The sequence below is a fragment of the Peromyscus leucopus genome, chromosome 5 (genome assembly GCF_004664715.2).
Source record: "Peromyscus leucopus breed LL Stock chromosome 5, UCI_PerLeu_2.1, whole genome shotgun sequence".
Lineage (NCBI taxonomy): Eukaryota > Metazoa > Chordata > Mammalia > Rodentia > Cricetidae > Peromyscus > Peromyscus leucopus.
In genome coordinates, this window is record NC_051067.1 from 94,292,706 (window position 1) to 94,312,932 (window position 20,227).

At 37.9% G+C, this 20,227-nt stretch overlaps 1 protein-coding gene across 1 annotated transcript in view; it reads right to left on the bottom strand.

The window, feature by feature from the left end:
* Iqcm (IQ motif containing M) overlaps positions 1 to 20,227 on the bottom strand; it is a 469,797-nt gene that overhangs the window by 202,737 nt on the left and 246,833 nt on the right. Inside the window, exon 10 of the mRNA XM_037206157.1 lies at positions 10,202 to 10,397. Within this exon, the coding sequence (XP_037062052.1) occupies positions 10,202 to 10,397 (196 nt within the window). The remainder of the gene's footprint in view (positions 1 to 10,201; positions 10,398 to 20,227) is intronic.

The window sequence follows — 20,227 nt, forward strand, 5'->3', positions numbered from 1 at the left end:
TTTTTCTTTCTTTCTTTCTTTCTTTCTTTCTTTCTTTCTTTCTTTCTTTCTTTCTTTCTTTCTTTCTTTCTTCCTTCCTTCCTTCCTTCCTTCTTTCTTTCTTTCTTTCTTTCTTTCTTTCTTCCTTCCTTCCTTCCTTCTTTCTTTCTTTCTTTCTTTCTTTCTTTCTTTCTTTCTTTCTTTCTTTTGGTTTTTCGAGACAGGGTTTTTTTTTTTTTTTCTGTGTAGTTTTGGTGCCTGTCCTGGATCTCACTATGTAGACCAGGCTGGCATTAAACTCAAAGAGATCCACCTGCCTCTGCTTCCTGATTGTTGGGATTAAAGGCGTGCCACCTCCACCCAGCTAGCAGAGGGGTTTATATAGGGTGGAGTTTCTCCAGGGAGGAGATTTTCTGCTCAGGAACTGGTTAGTTTTCCTGCTCAGGGGTTGGTTAGTTTTGTTGGTCTGGGGTAGAAATGGCTCTGATTTCAGGGTCAAACTGTGTTTCTTTCACTGGCTCTTTTCAGTTTTTTGGCTTTAATTCTAAGGCCAAAGCATATTTCTTTCACTGGCTCTGATTCTAAAGACATAGTGTGTTTCTTTGGCACTGTTTTCAGAGTTAGAGAATGTTTCTTAGGTTCTAGGTTTAGGGATAAAGTGTTTCTTTCACTGGGTCAGGTCTCAGATCCAGGGTGTGTTTCTTTCTCTAGTTCTGGTTTCAGGGCCAGGGTGGGTTTCTTTGGTTGGCCCCCTTTCCCTACATGATTTGTAAATAATCTTGTTTAAATTTGACTTTGTCATGAAATATCTTGTTTTCTTCATCTATGGTAACTGGCAGTTTTGCTGGCTTCACAGCTTCCCAGAGTTTTCTTGAGTGCGATCAGCAGGAAATATTAGATAGAAGGATTTATTGCAGAGAATGTCACGGAGATAAACAGAAAATAAAGGATAGCCTCGAGAGGGCCTGGAACCTATTCCAATGGGCCCCGACTGTCTCTGGCTCAGGGTTTTTATAGAGACGCCAAGGAGTGGAGCAAAAGACCTCCTCCCCCAGCACAGCCAAGTGCAGACCATCTCAGACACCTGCACTCAGGCCTGTGGTCCTGATCATCCTCTATTCAGACCTGCTGGTTAAAGCCACAAGGAACCCGAGAACGGGCTCCCTCAGGTCCCCCCTTCTTAATATATATAAAAAATAACTATTAATGGCTTACAGCAAACTCCATAGCTGTTACACCTCCCAGTATGGGAGTAGAGGATGATATAGATGGTATTTCTCTTTTGAATTAGGTCCAAGGTGACTACAGCAGTCTTAGCTGTCTCAAGCCCTTTCTAAACCAAAAACTCTTAAGGTGACTACAAACTTAAAGAATCCCTTAGCTTCATCATTACCATTAACAGGTTAACATAAATATTGCTATACATAGTCACAATTCTCTCAATCTTACAACTCAAAGCAAACTCTTAACAGAACCATTTGAATTAGCATATATGGTGCTATATATAGTTAACAATTTTCTCTGTCTTACAACTTTAACTCAGTCATTTGAATTTTCTTGTTAACAGAACATAGGAAAAACTTTGATGTATTCACATCAAACTTAAATATTTCCTTAACTCCACAAAACCAGGGTGCATTAATACCAATAGGTTAAACATAATTTCTGCAAACATACATTCAACCTTAATTTACTTATAAATTTACTTATAACTCCTCTTTTTCTTTATAATTTTTTAAACAAAATCTCAAACCTAGTTATAAAAAACCCAAACTTATACAATTCCTACAAACCCATATCGAAAAGCAATATTTTCAATCTAACCATTAACACTTTGAAAACTTTTAGCAAAACATCCAAAAGCAGTTTCTTAATAAAACTCTTTACACACTTTAAAAGTAGTCTCTTAGTATACCCCATTTGCATTTCTTACTAACAAAACATGACATTAATCCACTCAAACAACAATTTAAATTAAATAGACTAAGGAATATTAACTCTCCCTTTTCTTAATAATTTTAAGCAAAAATCTTAAGCCTAGTTAGAAAACCCAAACTTTTCTATTTAAACAGTTCCATTTATAACACAAAACCAGTTCCATAAGTAATTCCATTTTTACATAAACAGTTCCACAAAACAATTCATAAATCACCAGTTAATAAAGCATATATGCATACACAAAATTGCATCTTGACTCTAAGTAAAAATACATTTCTTCATTTAAACAGTTCCATTTTTAACCCAATTCCAGAAAACCGTTCCTAGGTCATTACTCAAAACTGTCTGTCCCATTGCAATGAAATCTCTATTGTTTATTTCATTTAAGTCTTAAAATTCAAATAATAAATTCTGGTACTAGCCTTCCAAATATGAAAAATCCATAACAAAAATCTTTTTGTAATTCTATCTCATTTTTAAGTTCAAAAAGTTCAAACAAGAAAAATTCTGATATCAGGCTTTCACTTCCAAATATGAAGAGACATTTTTCAACCAAAACTTTTTGCAGTTAAGAATTTTTGTTCAAACAAGCGTCTCTGCAACTTTTGTTCTCACAGACGGACCTTTTTAGTTATAGTAATATTTTAAACTGCACCATTTTTGCTGTTAGCTCAGGTTTTTCTGTGCTGCGTTGATATTCCATGGATCTCAGCTGCGGATGCCTTGTGCTGGTTCTGGCATCTGCCATTCTTAGCTTCTTAGTGGCTTCTGGAGCTTTTGAAACCATTCAGACTGCCTACTTTGCAGTCTACTAGGACACGATCTCCTGTGTCTCAGGTGTTTTTACCATATACATTAATAGACTCACACTTAACATTTATACTTTTTCACAAACTCACATATAACATTTTTTCCTTGCAAAGCATTTAGACTCATATTCAACATTTACATGTTTTTACAAACTCACATATAACGTATTAACATCTACTTATTTATACTCCTTAAGGAAACTATAGAACTACTTTAGCAAATATATTTCTTATTATTTATGTACTTATTCATTCCATCTTATTCTTATTTAAAGATACATTTACAACTAGCATCCTACAAGCTTATAACTACATGTCTTAAGACTACCTTAGCTACTTCTTGCAAGCTTATATTCTTAAAGGAATTCTATAGATCTATTTTACAAACTTATATAGGCTACCATTAGCATATATCTAACTTAGCAAACACCTAAAGATTTCTTAACACTAATCTAACAAGACAGAATTTTTACAAACTCATATATCTTATTTTCGTCTTTCTACTTCTTACTCTTAATTATTATCACCATCTCTATTAGAAAGATTCTCTTAACTAGACAGGCAATACGTACATCATTTCTAAAGTTTAGAGTTTATAGTCAGCTTTGTTATAAAGCACTGGGATTTAGTGAGTGTTGTCATTATAGAGTTGTGATACTTGTTGCTAGGGGATTGTAACATTCTCGCGACGAAGCCACACCCCAAAGTTGCCAGTTCTCTCAGCCGTTCCGGACCGGCAGAGATGCACTGTCAGCGGTAGACAGTTTTTAACTGGAGGCTGTCCCTTCACCCAAATTCATAATAGTTCCCCTAAATGCCTCAATTCAGACAAACATTTCTATCACAGCAGTACTTTTGGTTTGCTCTACTGAAAAACTTCACTTCACGCTGAGGGTGAAATTACCGTATTTAGCTGCTGTAAAGCTCTTCGCCAAACACTGCACAGCTATTAGGTGACATAAAGTATTTTTCTAAAAAAGCTAGTAAAGCCAAAAGCAGCACAGCTCTGAACTCTGTTTCCTCACTGTTTGCATTAACCAGTGACAAAACCTCAGAAACTCTAATCAAGCCACTTTCATTCTGGTTCCTTTATAGGAACGTCATTGGAGCTGACCTTTCTTAGTTCCACACTCCTTACCAGATGCTCCGGTAACCACCGAGCTTCATTCTCCTCTTGTAAAAAAACACAAATATGTCCTCAACCGTATTAAAACAGGATCGAGACCCTTCCATAATCCCAAGCAGGGATCTTTCCATTTCACTTGAGTTTCAGGATTTAGTATTTTCACTTCATTAGCTTTAACTCCTGATGTTATTAGCAGCGGTGATATTTAGCATTGATTTCTTATAAGGAACTTTCGGATGGAACAACTATTTTGTAAGACAGCTAGATTTTTCTGAAGTTTGTTCCCATCTATAAAGCAGTCATTTCTTTTTGAAAGCCTGTTTCCTTGTCTCCTTATTAGATTTGCAAAGGAATTACTCATTGCAGGCAGTTTGTTCAAAAGGCAAAGAACTTTTTTCATTTCAACATAAGTTTCTTCATATCTAAGACAATGTTCAGTGTATAAACTGCTTTCCCTTGCTTTAAGGATTTTAAGGTGGCTTGTTTGCTCTTATAGGTAGCTTTTTGTCATCCAACTACCATAAAAACTTTGCACAGCTATTAGGGTAAATAAGGCATTTTACCAACCCCCAAACCGCCAAGTGCCTAGTTCTGTATCCTTTCAATTTTTCATTGGAACTGACACTTAAACCCTTAGATGATTTTCCTCCTTATTCTTTTAAAGGCTGTATTTTTAAGTTTACCGTGAACCTATTTTTGAGCTGACAAAAGTGTTTCAGGGCAATGTCACAATCTTTAGCAGAAAAACTACCTTTCCCAGAATGCATTTCCCTTATATCAGTCCATAATAATATCAGTCCCATATCAGTCCCTTATATCATTTCCCATATTTCTTATCGGGTCTGAGAGTCAACTGGTTCTCTTTTACCAGACTTGCTTACAAATTCTTGCCCGGGAGGTTTGAACAAAGTTTTTTTGCTTTTGCAATGGGAGATTTGAACAAGCATTTTACATTTTCAGCTATGGCACATTGGGAGGTTTCTGGTCTCTCCTCAGCTGGCTTTAACAGGTGTCTCTCCTTCACCAGACACTGGCCCTGGATCAGAACCGCACCTGCCTCATTAGCCAGCATTGAGGCTGGCATTTCTGATAGCAACTTTCCTCGGGGCTTGTGTTTGTCTTCGCCAGTGAAAAACAAGATCATTTACAACAGCTTTTCCATAGCTCTTTCAGAGAGATTTTCTCCCACTGATCTTATTCTCATTTTGCTTGTTCCTTCCCCCCAGATGCAGAGCTTCAGGTATCTATCTGCGGCTCTGTACCTCTGCAAGCTGCCTTTGGAAGAAGGGGCTTTTTTTCTCCCCCCCAATCTGCCTCAAATTCTAGCAGCTTTTTCAGGTCACATATTTTCTGGGGAGGATTATGTCCCTTCTCTGTTTCTTCAGAGTCTTTCTCCCAGACAGTTCCCAGTTTGGTCTCAATTTATCCCCTCTACCCCAGAAACAGTTTCCGACACTACAGTGGCAGTTTTTCCTGCTACTGAAGGTAGAGGCTTTTTGTCTGTTTGTTTTCGGGGTCTGTGTGGTTTGCGTACAGACTGAAAATCTAAAAATGGAGGTTTTTGCCATCTCTAAACTCCCATTAGGACAGGTTGCTTTGCATCATCAGGCCTTCACCTGGCCCAGTCCCCCAGTGGGTTGCATTTGCTTGTCTGGGTGCTGAAGGACAGAGCTTATGCCAGAGGCAATCACCCCTCAGGGCTACACTCCCTCATCTCACTGGGATTCAGTTGAAACAAAGCTTTTCTCAAAGAGGTGCTTTCTCTGACAGAAAAGAAAGCTTTAATCCTGGATAGTTCTGTTCTGTCCTGGCTGGGCTCTTTCCCCAGACAGCGTTCTGACTCGGCAGCACGAATGCTTCAGACACAGTTCAGCTTTACTGTTTTCCCAGAAAGGTCCTTTCTCTGATAGGAAAGCTTTTCTCAGATTTCTTTTTGCAGTTATGGACCTATCAACTGGGACTTGTAGGAAAGCAGACAGCTGTGCCGTTCCCACTGGCTTTAGCTTTGTTTGTTCATTAGCAATCTTCCCTGGGAAGGGGAGGGGGCAGGAAGGGAGAGAACAAGGGAATTTGTGGCTGTTATGTAGAACTGAATAGTATTGTAAAATGAAAGGAAAAAAATATATATATATATATTAAATAAAAGAGGATATATTATTAAGTAAATGAAAGTTCTCCAGGTACCTAGAAACTACTTCTATAACAAACTACTCTACAGAAAGTCAACGTGAGAGCCCAGAATAGGCTGAACAGCAGACTTTGTGGTTGCTCTGGATTTTGACATAGGACAATGAGAGGTGATTAATATTCTATCAGACTTTCAAAGGATTTTTGTAAAATCCAAAATATTAAAGACCATTGACCTATGTGTGGTACATTGCTATAATAACTTCGAAATTTGGACTTTTAAGATTTTAAATACTTCTTAACCTAAACCTAAAATTTTGACCAACATTTCCTAAGGTACAAAATTATTTAAATTATAACTAAAATATTGATATTAAATAAAATTTTAGAGCTTATATTCAGGAAATTATTCTGTTTGTATCACTGAAATTTTTAGGACTATCATACCAAAACAAGCAGATTTTTAAAAGAAAAGAACTTCTTGATTGGTAGAAATTATGCTGGTAGTTCAATATCACAATCTTCATGATCTTTTGATTTATGACTGTTAAGATAGTTGAACACTGCTTCATTATTTCCAAACATACCCAGACTAGGAGGATTTCACAAAGCAATAGTGAAAACAGAACAGTCACTGTAGACACTGTCCAGAGCAAAGAGCTCTGTGGACAGAGTACACAAGTACAAGCCAAGCAACAAGACTTTGGAAGTCTTCCAGTGGAGGGATTACCATAGTTCCATCCATTACCCAGTGATTTGCTGTGCAGCCTCTAGAGTAGAATTTCTACCACAGATTCCACCAGCAGCAACCCCTCATGGAGGCATGATCCTGGTGCATCATTTATTGCACTATAAGCCTGTCCTTCTTCCTTTTGTCAGTAGGCAGAACAACTTTAACCATATCAACAAAAAGGCCATCTAATTCACAAATGCCAGGCCAGGGGTGGAACAAAAAATAATCGATGACCGTACCAGAATTTATACTTGATCTTAGCCAAAAGGCCGAGAAGTGATCTGTAACAGAATTTATAACCAAACAAAAGTCCACAATCTTCTTTCTACGGGCTCTGATCCCCAAAAGGTACTTCCCATTGTTTTCATCTCAGACTCTACTGCCACAGAGAAATTCAACATTCTCCACACCAGCCTCTTCTTTTAAACCTCATCTTAGTTACAATGTTGCTAAACTTCTGGACCCATTTTTGTTTCAGAGGTTATGAATGACTATGGTTCTTTTTGACAGCTGGAAATAATACAATTAAATCATATAAGATAAAAAACTGCACACAGAACGATAAAGTTGTGCCTCATTAGGGTACCATGGTAAACTTCTAAAATAATGTTTTATTGAATCAACTTACTCATTTCATGGTTACTTATTGAGCAAAGACCATAGGTTAAACACTTTTATATATTTAAAAATAGCAACAAACATATCAGGTGTTATAATCTAACCCAAGTAAAAATTTAAGCACATGAAGAGATAATGAACATGAAAAATAGCAGATAATATAGTTGAAATGATAGAGACTGATTATAGTATGGCAAGGTAGTATGTGGTGATATGAACACAAAAATAGAAACTACATACTTTCAATTCAGCCACAAAACTGTATTGCCTGTGTTAGTTGGTTGTCTCTTGGCTATGACCAAATAACCGACAAAACTATACAAGGAAGGGTATTTACTATTATTATCATTATTATTATCAAGTCCCAGGAGACAGAGTCCATGATGGCAGGGGAGATATAACAATTGTACTAGGTAGAGGCTAGTCAGTCTGTCTCTAGTCACAAAGGAGGGAGATGAATGCAAGTGCTCAGCCAGATTTCTCCTTTTTATCCAGTCTAGGATTCAGCCCATAAATGTACAGTGTAGTTGGTAGCCATTCCAACTTTGATCTGGAAGTTCCAACCTCCATTGAGGCTTCAGTAACTGTCATGCCTACAAGGCAGGGCTGAGATAGGACCCTGAAGACCTGAGATCCAGATGTGCCAGTTTTCTTGGTTCCTGGACCCCGGACACTGGAGGCAGACCGAGCAGAGTTCTTCAGAGAACACTGGTGGACTGAGCCACACCTTTCCTAGACCCTGTTACCTGTCCCTTCATTTGTGAGTTACCCCACAAAATAAACCTCCCTTTTAACTATGTGGAGTGGCCTTAATAATTTCACCAATAGCACAGCCTCCATTCCAGGGCAGCTTTTCCCACCTCAATCTAGATAATTACTCACTGTCATGCCCAGAGATTTGCTTTCATGGTGATTCTACATCCTGTCTACCTGACAACACTAAGCATTGCACAGCCAATGCAGATGTGTACACAGTATAGAATATTATAATGTAGAGAAATGGACAGAAGAGTGCAGATGGCAGCTCTGTCCTGTGGACCAGGGAATGGGAAGATTGGTTGCCTATCCACACTATGGACCAGGAATGGGAGGGCTGGTTGTCTCTCTGCACTGTGAACCAGGAAACAGGAGGATTGGTTGCCTATCTGCACTGTGGACCAAGAATTGGAGGGCTGGTTGCCTCAGTAACTTGGAGTTTATAAAAAAGAAGCAGCAGATAGAGTTTTCCTGGCTAAGATTAAAAGTAATCAAAACCACAAGATAACTGTACAATCAAATCTTGGAGTTTACTAATTTCTAAAGAATATGCAAAGGAGCACCATGTGTGATCTGGACAGAAGTCATAGACAGGAGGTCATATGTTCATGTCAGGAAGTTCACACTTCATGTCCAGTCAGTGTAAGGCAGCATAAAACCATGAGAAGTAGGGAAAAGTGATAAGAGTTTATAAATATGGCATATACTACAGAGGACTAAATGAGAAAAAGTCAAGGAAATCAGCTGTACTTATTTATGTGAGAGCAGATTAAAATAAAATCTGAGGTGGGAAGCAGAGAAAAAGAAAATATAAAAAAATATGTGAAACTCATAGCAATTGGGTACAGCAATGAAAATGTCAAAAATGCAGACAATTCTAGGCAGTGACCTGCACGGTTGATGTTGAAGATAGGTAGTGCAAGAGAGAAAGTACCTGGGAAAGCTAGAAAATGAGTTGGTTTCAGGCTATAAGAAGTATGACCTAACTATGGAAATTTTAAGTAGACAACATAATACCTGGGTCTCAGTTACAGAGAAAGGTCTATGATACAGCTTTTATTGGATTCAGAAACAGTCTTGCCCAAAGCAGTTCAAGTAGGTGACAGGATATGCAAAATAACATAGTCTTTGGTGTCAAACAGGTATTCATCATCTTTGACTCAATTCTGAGAACTCGATTTAACATATATGAGCTTGGATTTCTTCTCTTATAAAACAGATAGAGCAGTTGCCTACAATATTAGTTATGGGTTAAGTATAAAAAGAGTTTACTTTTTAATAAGTAAATTAGATTTAATATCAGAATGATATATAATAACATATGTTATCATATATAATGATAATATAATGTATACACTTATACTTATGAACAAGCAGACAGCTGTGTTCTGACACATAGATGCTCAGCGGACACAACCGTAGGTCCCTTCCAGAGGGGACACAACCGTAGGTCCCTTCCAGAGGGGACACAACTGTAGGTCCCTTTCAGAGAAGACACAACTGTAGGTCCCTTCTAGAGGGCTACTTAGAAATGTGTGCTCTTCTTTCTCATTTACTTCATTCTTCAAGGTTTCCCAAGCTTTAGCCTTCAAGAGGAGGACATTTCTTATGTCCTCACAGTTTTATCAAGAGCCATCCATTTGGGCTTTTCTTGTATTTGGGCAGCCAAAAGAGATCGTTGTGGTTTATTCTGAAAGTTTGGGTTGCTGTTTCTAAAAGTGGCCAAGGTGGTTGTTGAGGGAAGGGAAGGGTTGCCCACAGTTATTTTCAAAAGGAAACATTTGACCAACTGCAAGAATACCCAGGACCTTGGAAAGCAAGAAGTATCCAGTTATTCTAACTAGAAAATAAATAGCAAAAAACAAAAAGACAGTTTGCTCTGGTTCCAGAACTGCCAAGCTATGGGTAAGCCTAGTATTTTGTTCAATGTTCAATTTCTCAGAAGACAAAACTATTCCCAGTGCAGATTATTCATTTCATTTACTTAATCAAAATGTGTAGATAGAACTTTGTTAGAAAATTACACAGCTATTTCCAGGCAGACTATTCAAAATTTTATAATTGAATCTACATAAGAAAAATGTAGAGACATCTTATATGCAAGGTACCTCTTACCTTAGTCTTTAGTCTTTGAAGTCTTTTGCGTTCAAGCCATCCCCTGATAAATGCTTGTGTGATGGTAATGAGTTTAACAATTCTTTTAGTAAATATGAGTTTGTTTCTTTCCTGGAACAGTTGGTAAATTTCTATGTGTGGTCCAATTCTTTTAACTTTACTGTCTAATTTATCAGACTTTGGAACAGCCTTTGCCCTAAAAATAAAATATTAAAACTTCTTAATGATAACTAGAAAAATAAACATATCTACAGACTTAAATTTTTTTTTGGTTTTTCGAGACAGGGTTTCTCTGTGTAGCTTTGCGCCTTTCCTGGATCTCGCACTGTAGACCAGGCTGACCTCGAACTCACAAAGATCCACCTGCCTCTGCCTCCCGAGTGCTGGGATTAAAGGCGTGTGCCACCACCGCCCGGCCAGACTTAAATTCTTTAAGTGATGAATGCACGCGCACACACACATACACACAAACACACAAACAAACACACACATATACACACACACCTTAGTACTGAGGATTGAAGCCAGGGCCTCCTGCACAAGCACTCTACCACTGAGCTACATCTCTAGCTATATCTTTTTAATTTGAGACACAGTCTTACTAGGTTCTTCAAAGTGCCTTTGAACTCACTGTATCCTTTGTAGGTATTGAACTCATGAACTTTCTGCACCAGCCTCTAGAGAAGTTGGGATTACAGGTCTTTACTATTAGGTCAGCCTTCAATGACAAATGTATAGAAATAAGAAATGAACATAGAATTGAATATAACATCTCACTTAACCATGCTGATAAAGTTCCCAAAGAAGGCTGAAAATGCTAGAATCAATATACCATGTATAACATTAAACTTCCAAAGGAAGGAAATCCAAAAGAAAGTGTATCTTTCAAACTCACCCACAGTTATTTAAAGAGGAAAGGTTAGTCCAAATAATTTTCATGTCCCTACAGTTCTACTCTAAATATGCTGTCATTTGTCACTTATGTGCCAACCCAGCATCATCTGAAAATTACTTCTGGTCCTAGACCTAAGCGGGGCAGCAGTGTGGCAAGCAGAGTGGGTCATGGGCTACAGGAGAGGCCAGAGAGGGATCATACTGGAGACTGCGATCCGCCTTCAGTGCTAACAGGAATAACCCTGCAGCATTGACAATAAGCACAGAAGAAAATGCCAGTTCTCTGCCATGAGCATGTGTGTAGTACGAGTATGCAGCCTTGGTAACTTTGTGTCTACAAAAATCATACATATGATTTATTTTTAACATGGTAACCAGTTTCTCAAAGTCTCTCAGAGTCTACTTCTCTTGAAAATTCTTAGCATATAGAAACTAAAAAGCAGAACTATTGTATGTCTCCTGGGCACATACCTAAAGGAGATCCACAGGGCCGCCCACACACCATAGCTACCTCTTCTCCAGTCCGCAGGCCTCAGAATTTCACACCCACTTTTCTTAGTTCTCAGAGTAAATCTCTGACTCAAACTGTCGTTTACCTTTATTTTCTTCTGGCCTGTTTTTTATTTCTGCATTAAGTGGGTTCTTGAGCAAGTCTCTTTTGTTTTGTTTTACATGTGTTATTATTTCCCTTCTGCGCAGCCATCAAAGCTTAGTTGCCAGCAGATAGCAAGGAATCTCATATGTCTTTTCTATTTTCTTCTGCAGTTTGTCTTGAAGGCTGTGTTATCTTCTGATATGCACTGTCTTGTATGTCACAGGAATATCAGTATCACGTCATTCTGGAATATGAGTTTCAACTTCACTTACAGATAATTCTTAGATAATCCATAGATTTTAAGAGCCAGAGGACCAGGACACTAGCTGGTAGATAGTGTCTTCTCCCCATGGCAGGACAACCACACCCATGAACTATCAACAGTATGGTTGCATAAACAAGACCTGGATAACGACAACATGAGTTGCCATGCCTTAATTCTAGATGAGGAACTCCAGTCAATCAATGAATTCTGAGAGTAAGAATTTCAGAGCCAGAGGCCCAAGACACACCTGCTGCTAGATAGTGCCTCCTAGACATAATTAGGAAAATACACTCATGAAACCCAAAAACATGGACACTTGAGCAAAACAAGCATAATGGCAACACTAACTGACCTGCCTGTGTGAACAAGGGAAGTTCCTCAAGGCTCCACCTCTAGATGAAGAGTTAGAGGAGGTCAGTGGCTCCAGAGACAAGAGGAAGCAGTGTGCTCCAGGAACAAGCTTCTACATAATTTGTCCAATCCAAGTGATCAGCACACACATGCAAATATGCCTACATATGTAGATGTACAAACACATGTATGTACATGCAACAGTAATAATTAAAGAAGAGATCATGATTTGGGAGGGAGAGTAGGAGTTGGGGAGGGAAGGGCAGTAGTAATATAGCTGTTGTGTTCTCAAAACGATTTTTTTTTAAAGAAATGTAACATTTTAAAAATGTTGGAAGTGATTTTTTTAACAACTAAAAAGAAAAATTTTACCTCAGGGCCTAAATACACAGACATTGGTTAGTAATGGTTGGATAATAACTAGCATTTAAAGCAGAGAAAAATGAGATAGAATAATTTATAGAGGACTTGCTAGAAAAAACTTGAACTATTCTTACAAATAAAGGATCTGAAAAGAAGCTAAAAAATATACTAAATTGTGACAGATGAATTTTGATGAGGACAATAATAAAATAGGTAAAGGCTTACAAATTCATGGCTATAAAATGTTACACACAGGGGTAGAGAATTTAACTAAACAAGAGTGCTTTTCTAGCATGCATATGGTCCTGAAATTGATCCCCAACACTGAAAAACCAATCACAAATGTCACACAGGTTGGATAAAAAGAAAGAGTCAAATTCATTGTGAAATCCTTTCTATTACACCAACAAGTTGATTTTCAAGTACTGTCTGCTCTTAATTTGGCAGAAGGACCTATTTCATGCCTTTAATATAATTTCCCTAGATAGCAAAATGTTTCTGATACTAAAAAAACATTTACTTTATTAATGCTTGTAAATCATTTCCCTCCTTTTTATGACTGACTTTTGCCAAATTTGGTATCCCTGACATTTACTGTCATTTATCCCTGAGCTATGTTTTATTCCACTTTGAAAGAAGCTACAAGCCCTTCCTGGGGTGACATTATGAAAGTCATGAAGTTTGTCACTGCCCCTGGGGATCAATGATATTTCTTAGTTCCAAGTGATGAATGGCTACATCCCTATGGAATTAACATACAGAAACTGTGGTTATTGGGAATTCCTGCTGAGCATACCTGATACCACTCATCTTATTAACCAAGATTCTGCTTCTGCCTGTCCCTCACATTTTCCCACATGCGCTATAACATGTGGGATAATTCATGCACACATGTCATCAATTATGTTTTCTGATATGAACATGGGAAGTATGAAAGATTTATGAAGATTGTATTTTCTAAACAATTTATTACAGAAAGAAAGGACTTATGAGTACAGGCTTAAGCTGCTGTCACAGCCATGCATCTGCTAGATGAAACAGAAGGAGTCACCAGGATGTCAGGATGACTTCTCGTCCAGAAGCAAAGCTTCTTAATCCAAGACCATCATGATGATCATTAATTTATAATTCCTACTTATTTCCTAGCAAATTTTGAGAAAAACTCTTTGAATGGCTACATATAACTTATTAATTGCCTAACTTGTATGCACTACAATGAACAGCCTCTAAGGGACACAGACATGTTGCCAACGAATCTGTCAGTGTTTAAGAAAACAAATCCCTAATGAAATTTTTGTATACATTGTAAGTTACAAATTCACTATATATACATACATATGTATATATGTTAATAGAAATTAAGAATACATGCTAACTACTTTATCTGTAAAATAAGTTAAATATGTAAAAATACCTTTATTGAGCTCATTGGATTAATATTTCTAAATTTTAATAAGAATCATAGCTGGGTGTGGTGTCACTGCCTATAATCTTAGAATTTAGGAAGTAGGAGAAGCAGGACTTCAAGGCTAGCCTAGGCTACATAGCAAGTTTGAGGCCAGTTCAGGGTATAGGAGAGCTAGAATTAACTGAGGAAGAGGTGTAGTGGGTAGCTGTTCCAGCTTTGACCTGGAAGTACTACCCCCATTGAGGCTTCCAGTAACTGTCACGCCTATGAGGCGGTGCCGAGACAGGAGCCCTTAAGACCTGAGATCTGGATGTGCCGGCTCTCTTGGTTCCTGGACCCTGGATGCTGGAGGTAGACAGAGCAGAGTTCTCCAGAGAACACTGCCAGACTAAGCTACACCTTTCCCAGACCCTGTAACCTATCCCTTCACTTGTAAGTTACCCCACAAAATAAGCCTCCCCTTTAACTATGGGGAGTGGCCTTAATACTACAACCAATATCCGGCCCAGCTGGAGAGGGAAAGGTTGCAGCAAAAGACTGTGGAGACAGGAGTGAACGAGAACAAAGAACAATGGTGTATCCATACCAAAGTGACATGCTGAACCCACTGCCTTGTACACTACCCTAAAATTCTGTATTGAAAAACTAATGGGACACTAAAGGACAGATGAGTCTTCTCGAAGGAAGTTACCGATGCCTTACTCATTGTCATGTGATGTAACATGTCTCAGCACATGTCTTTCTGTGTTTACTGCATTCCTTATTCTTCATATATTAATAACATTGGTCTAATAAAGCAGTATTAAAGCATCAGTTGCTGAACAAGATTATATGTGTCAAACTGTGCCTTGTGAATGAATCTTCATCTACAAAGCAGACAAATATCCCTAAAATAATTGAAATTCCAAACTCTTTTCTGTAAGCTATCACTGAGTCCAAAAAATAATTGTTTTAACTCGTTTGGTGCTAATTTTTATAACCCTGTATATAAATTTAAATTTCAGTTTCTCAATTAGCTGCTATCCACCTAACACAAGGCAAGAAGAACATGCACACAGGCAAAAAAAAGTTGGCTGCCTCCTCTCACATAGCTCAGACTTAGACTCATTTCCTGAATGAAAAATTAATAGCTATTTTTAAAGTTTCTAGTATCCAAATCTGTCTTTATAAAAGTGTGCATAACTCAATTAAAAAATGTATCTCTAAGAAATGATGTCATATCCTCATAAAACCAAATATACTCCACACTGTCTCACTATATATCCTGATTTAGGAGTAATGACTTCTAAGTCTGGTTTGTGATTACAAACCAGACTGCCTTGAATATCTTATCATGTTCTCAAATAAAGTTTTTATTGTCATTAATTAAAACGTGAAGATGGCTTTCAAAAATTTTATGAGAAACATAGGGAAAATGTTTCAACAAAAACTTTGTTAGAAATAATATGGCACCATTGTTTTCATTTTCAAAATTATAAAGGAAACACTACACAAATTTCATTAAAGGTTTTATTAAAGATTCTAGTCTCTTTGGTGTAGGAAGGTATTCTGCAGGCTATGAAAGAGAAACATGAACACCAACCCAGTCACAAAACCTTTGACCTACAATCTGTCCTGTGGGCAAGATGTGTTGGGGCAATGGTGGTGCAGAACTTGTTGGAGTGACCAAGCGGTGTTTGGTTTAACTTGAGGCCCACCCCACCAGAGGAAGCCCATGCTCTACACTGTCCTGGATGACCAGGAACCAGAGACTGCACAGACCAGAGACCTAGGGTAGAACCAAACATAACTATCCAAAAACCAAACAAACAAACAACAACAACAAATGCAAACAAACAAACAAAAAAACAGTGAAATGACTCCTAATGATGTTCTGCCTATCTGTGCCTTGTCTAGTCGCATCAGAGAGGCTTCCTCCGACAGCACTTGGGAGTGGTTGCAGAGACCCACAGCCAAACATTTGGCAGAGAAAGTCTAAATTGGAGGTCTCCATCGGGTCCCCCATTCAGAGATGATGGATAGTGCAGGTGAGGGGGCAGAAAGACTTAGGAGTCAGAAGGGTGAAGCAGAAGGACACGTCCAACAGCCTCAACTAAGCAAGGCTCACATGGACTTACAGAGACTGCAGTGTCAAGCACGAGGCCTGCATAATATACGCTACAGCTTTTAGCTTGGCATTCTGGGGGAATCCTAACTGTTGGAGCAGGTATATCTCTGACTCTTTGGCCTGCTATTGAGATTCTTTCCTCCTGTTGGGTTGCTATGTGGCAACAATATGAGGGCTTGGCCTTGTAGTTGTTGTCTCTTGGAGGCCTGCTCTTTTCTCAAGAGAAACAGAGAGGAAGTGGATCTGGGGGAGAAGGGAGATGGGAGGGAACTGGGAGGATTGGAATGAGTGCAAACTGTAGTTAGGTTGTATTGTATGAGAGAAGAATCTATTTTCAATTAAAAAAAAGTTTTATTAAAGAAATAATGTCAACATTATTCTTGACTGCATGGACTATTCAAGAAAATAACTTGCTATTATGAGAATAAAACCTAGTCACTACCCTTTCTGAAAATTATGGGAAAAGCCACATGCATGAAAATATCCACCATGGCTTCATCTATAATAAATGATTTTATAAATATCTAAGTAAGTTGTTAGATTAAATCAATAAATGATAAAGTCACAAAACCATTGTCGATTATATAATAATAAAAGTCTTATAATTTCAAAATTTGGAGAATAAAGATATTAAACTACATATATTAATTCTTGTAATCTTTTGTTTAAAATGCACATAAATAAAAGTAGGAAGCAACATGCCAAAATGTTACTGCAGTGTATTAGCAGTGTTCCTAACCACAGGTGGATTGGACTCTTCGAGAGAAGAAACGCCTGCCTACCTTGCACAATTCTGACTCATCTTCTACAAAAACTGGTGCAAATATTTTATTAATCTGCAGACTGCAAAGAAAGCATTGAGTTGTAAAGGAAAATTGGATGTTTTTTAGTTTTTTAATTTTGCTCAGATTTTTGAGATAGACCAGCATACAATGTATATTTTCAAGGAAAAATATAATTAGTTACATATTTGACAGGATTAGCAACTCACTTTCTTTAAGCTTTAACTTTGCAATTTCTCCTTTTATCCTTAAAATATTTATCTCAAAGTAACTTACTATTCTGACTTCTGAGAAAAATATGGTGACTTTCTAACCTCACAAAAACAAAATCAATGCCCTTCTGCTCTGTGATAAAAATCACAGGGGGTAAAACTATGATTGCCAATAGAAAGGTTAGCATTGCCCTTTTCATTTGACTGTCTGTGCTCATAGCGCGTGAAAGATGCAGCCACACCACACCTACATGTTCTGTTACAGAATGTTCAGTCAGGATCCAAGGAGAGGAGCGGATGATATATGGACACTGTCTTGTGACTGCCAGGTACACAGAGGTCAAAGGAATCCATAGAAACAAGCCTTGGTTTATCCTCCAAATAAAAATGTTTACCATGTCTTATCAAAATTGTGATAAAGGGAGAAATGTCACTTTTCATGGAGATTCTTGGCCACCAAAAAGTCTCTATAACTATCCTTACAACAGTAGAAATATGAGTAATTAGAGGCTATACATAAATCAGATTTTACTGTGAGAGACCACCTTGTTTATCTGTGCATGCCCCATAATCTAACCTCACTATAAGAAAGTGGGAAGACAAAAGAGCCATGACTGCGTTTGGGTTTTCCACTTGAAGCTGACAAAGTATCAAGTCAAATGGGTTTCAGAGACAGAAAAAACAATTAGATAAAATTACAGGTGAAAAAAAAATACAAGAAATTAATTAGTAAGTTAATTGTGTCTAAGCATTATAGACCCTGAGATTGACAAACAATTGAATGGGGAATTTTCTTTCAACTACTAATGCTGATGCAATAATATATTAAACACTAAATCAGCTTTAGAGGTTGGTTTAGATATTGCTATCAACCAGTTTTGGCTGATATGCAAGTACTATGTGTGCCCCATTTAGAAAAAGCACTGTTTGACCATCTGCTCATAGGTTGAAAGTCATTAAAGGGTATTTATTTTAGCTGTTTTAAAGTCAAATACTTTTTAAGCAGCAAACACATGACAAAACCAGTCTAGGTTGCCAAATTCAGAAATACATTGAGAGACTGGTGATGCATTCCATCAATTCTTCTTCCAACCTGCATTATCATAAAGCAAATATCACAAGTTTCCTGATTAGACTAGCATGCCTGCTTTGTCCAAATGCTTTGAAATTGAGTTATAATTTACACAATTTACTTTGATTTGTATCTTCTGCTACCAAGCTGTGTTGAGGGCTTTCATTTCCTGAATGTGCAGTCTTGAAGTACAAACATGTGGTGCCTCGTGCTTGAAATGTGAGATTTGAAAGCAACCTGGGAGAGAGCCAAACAAGTTAGTGTCCTACTTAATCGCCTAAATAAAGTCTACTTAGTAGGAAAACAGTGCATTGAATTCAACCTGACTTTTAAGAAAAGAAATATTCTCTCTCCATATTATCTATTTCCAGATCTCTCCAAGGGTTGAGTACTTCATGCCATCAAAACCTGCTCACTTCAGAAATCAGAGGAGGTTCCTGGAACTTTCTAAAATGAGACACAATCTTCCTAAAGTAGAAGATAATGTCACTTTAATTTAGGCAAAATCTTAAAGTATGTTAAAACATCAGAATGTGGTGTGCTTTCTTCTGTCCTCGTCACTATTACTATTTATAATGCTGCCCTGGGTCCCAACTTCGCCCCTGTGACTCCCCCAAAGTGCCATTCTATTCCTGGCCACTCATAGGTCTATAGTCTGTTTTAACATGGCCATATTAAAAGATGGAGGCTGATAATCTATTTAAGGTCTCAAAGAGTGTCTGAATTTCTGGGCAGGGTACTTTTTTTATTTATAAATAGATTTCTAGAACATTTCAGACAGTAAATGGCTGAAGGCAACCAAAGACAGAAGAAAAGGTAAGGAAGAGGCAAGTCAGAAAGAATTTCCCAGCCCATCAGTAGGGCTTGTTATTATTACTGCTGCTACTGCTGATCAGATTAGATTTTCAACAGCAGTTTTTCCTTAAAATATAAGAGCAATTTTTTTTTTTTTTTTTTTTTTTTTTTTTTGGTTTTTCAAGACAGGGTTTCTCTGTGAAGCTTTGTGCTTTTCCTGGAACTTGCTCTGGAGACCAGGCTGGCCTCGAACTCACAGAGATCTGCCTGGCTCTGCCTCCCAAGTGCTGGAATTAAAGGCGTGTGCCACCACCGCCTAGCAAGAGCAATTTTTAATTGCATATTCATTTCAAGCACTACAATCATTTCTTCCTCCTTAGCACAGAGAAGCAGTCTGGAGGAGCACAGCTTATGGATTAGAGCACTTTTGCAGCACACAGGCTAGTACAGAAAGGGAATACTGGTCGGTTCATTTCAAATTGATTACAGCTTTGTGTGCAAGGTCCTGGTTTCTGGAAATGTTCTTTATAATGGAGACTGTGGTGATACTTTATTTGTGCTGAAATGTGGTGATATTTTATTTGTGAGTTAATAAATAAAGCTTGCCTAGAGATCAGGGGGAAAGGCCAGCCATTTTAAGTAAACAAGAAGTCAGGCAGCACATGCCCTTAATCCCAGTACCAACCATAGAGACCTGGAGGTCTGTACAGACAGACAGAAAGTGACAGAGCTGTGTAGGAAAAGGAAGTGAGATAGCTGGGTTAAGAGAGCCAAAGAGAGGGCAGAAGAGCAAGGCATATAAAGCCTGGGTAGACAGGAAGTTGGTGCATTTGGAAGCTGCAGAGTTGGCGAGGTAAGGTTGGCTGGTGCCTTTCGCTATTTCCCTGATCTAAGCTTTCACCCCTATATTTGGCTCCATGTTTTTTATTTAATAAGACCATTTAGAAATCAGTCTACAAGAGACATCTGACAATCCTTTTTGTGCCTATATGGTTTACTTGTTGGTCAGTCTAGAGTTATCCTGGAAGATATCTGGAATGACTATAGTATTAGAGTATAGAGTATTAGAGTATTATAGGAGTTATTTTTCAAAAGCACAGTCACCAGGTTCTATTTTTTTTCCAAGCTTGTCTCTGAATAGAGAACCCAGGGAGTCTTTCTGCTCTTCCCCTTATCATGGTG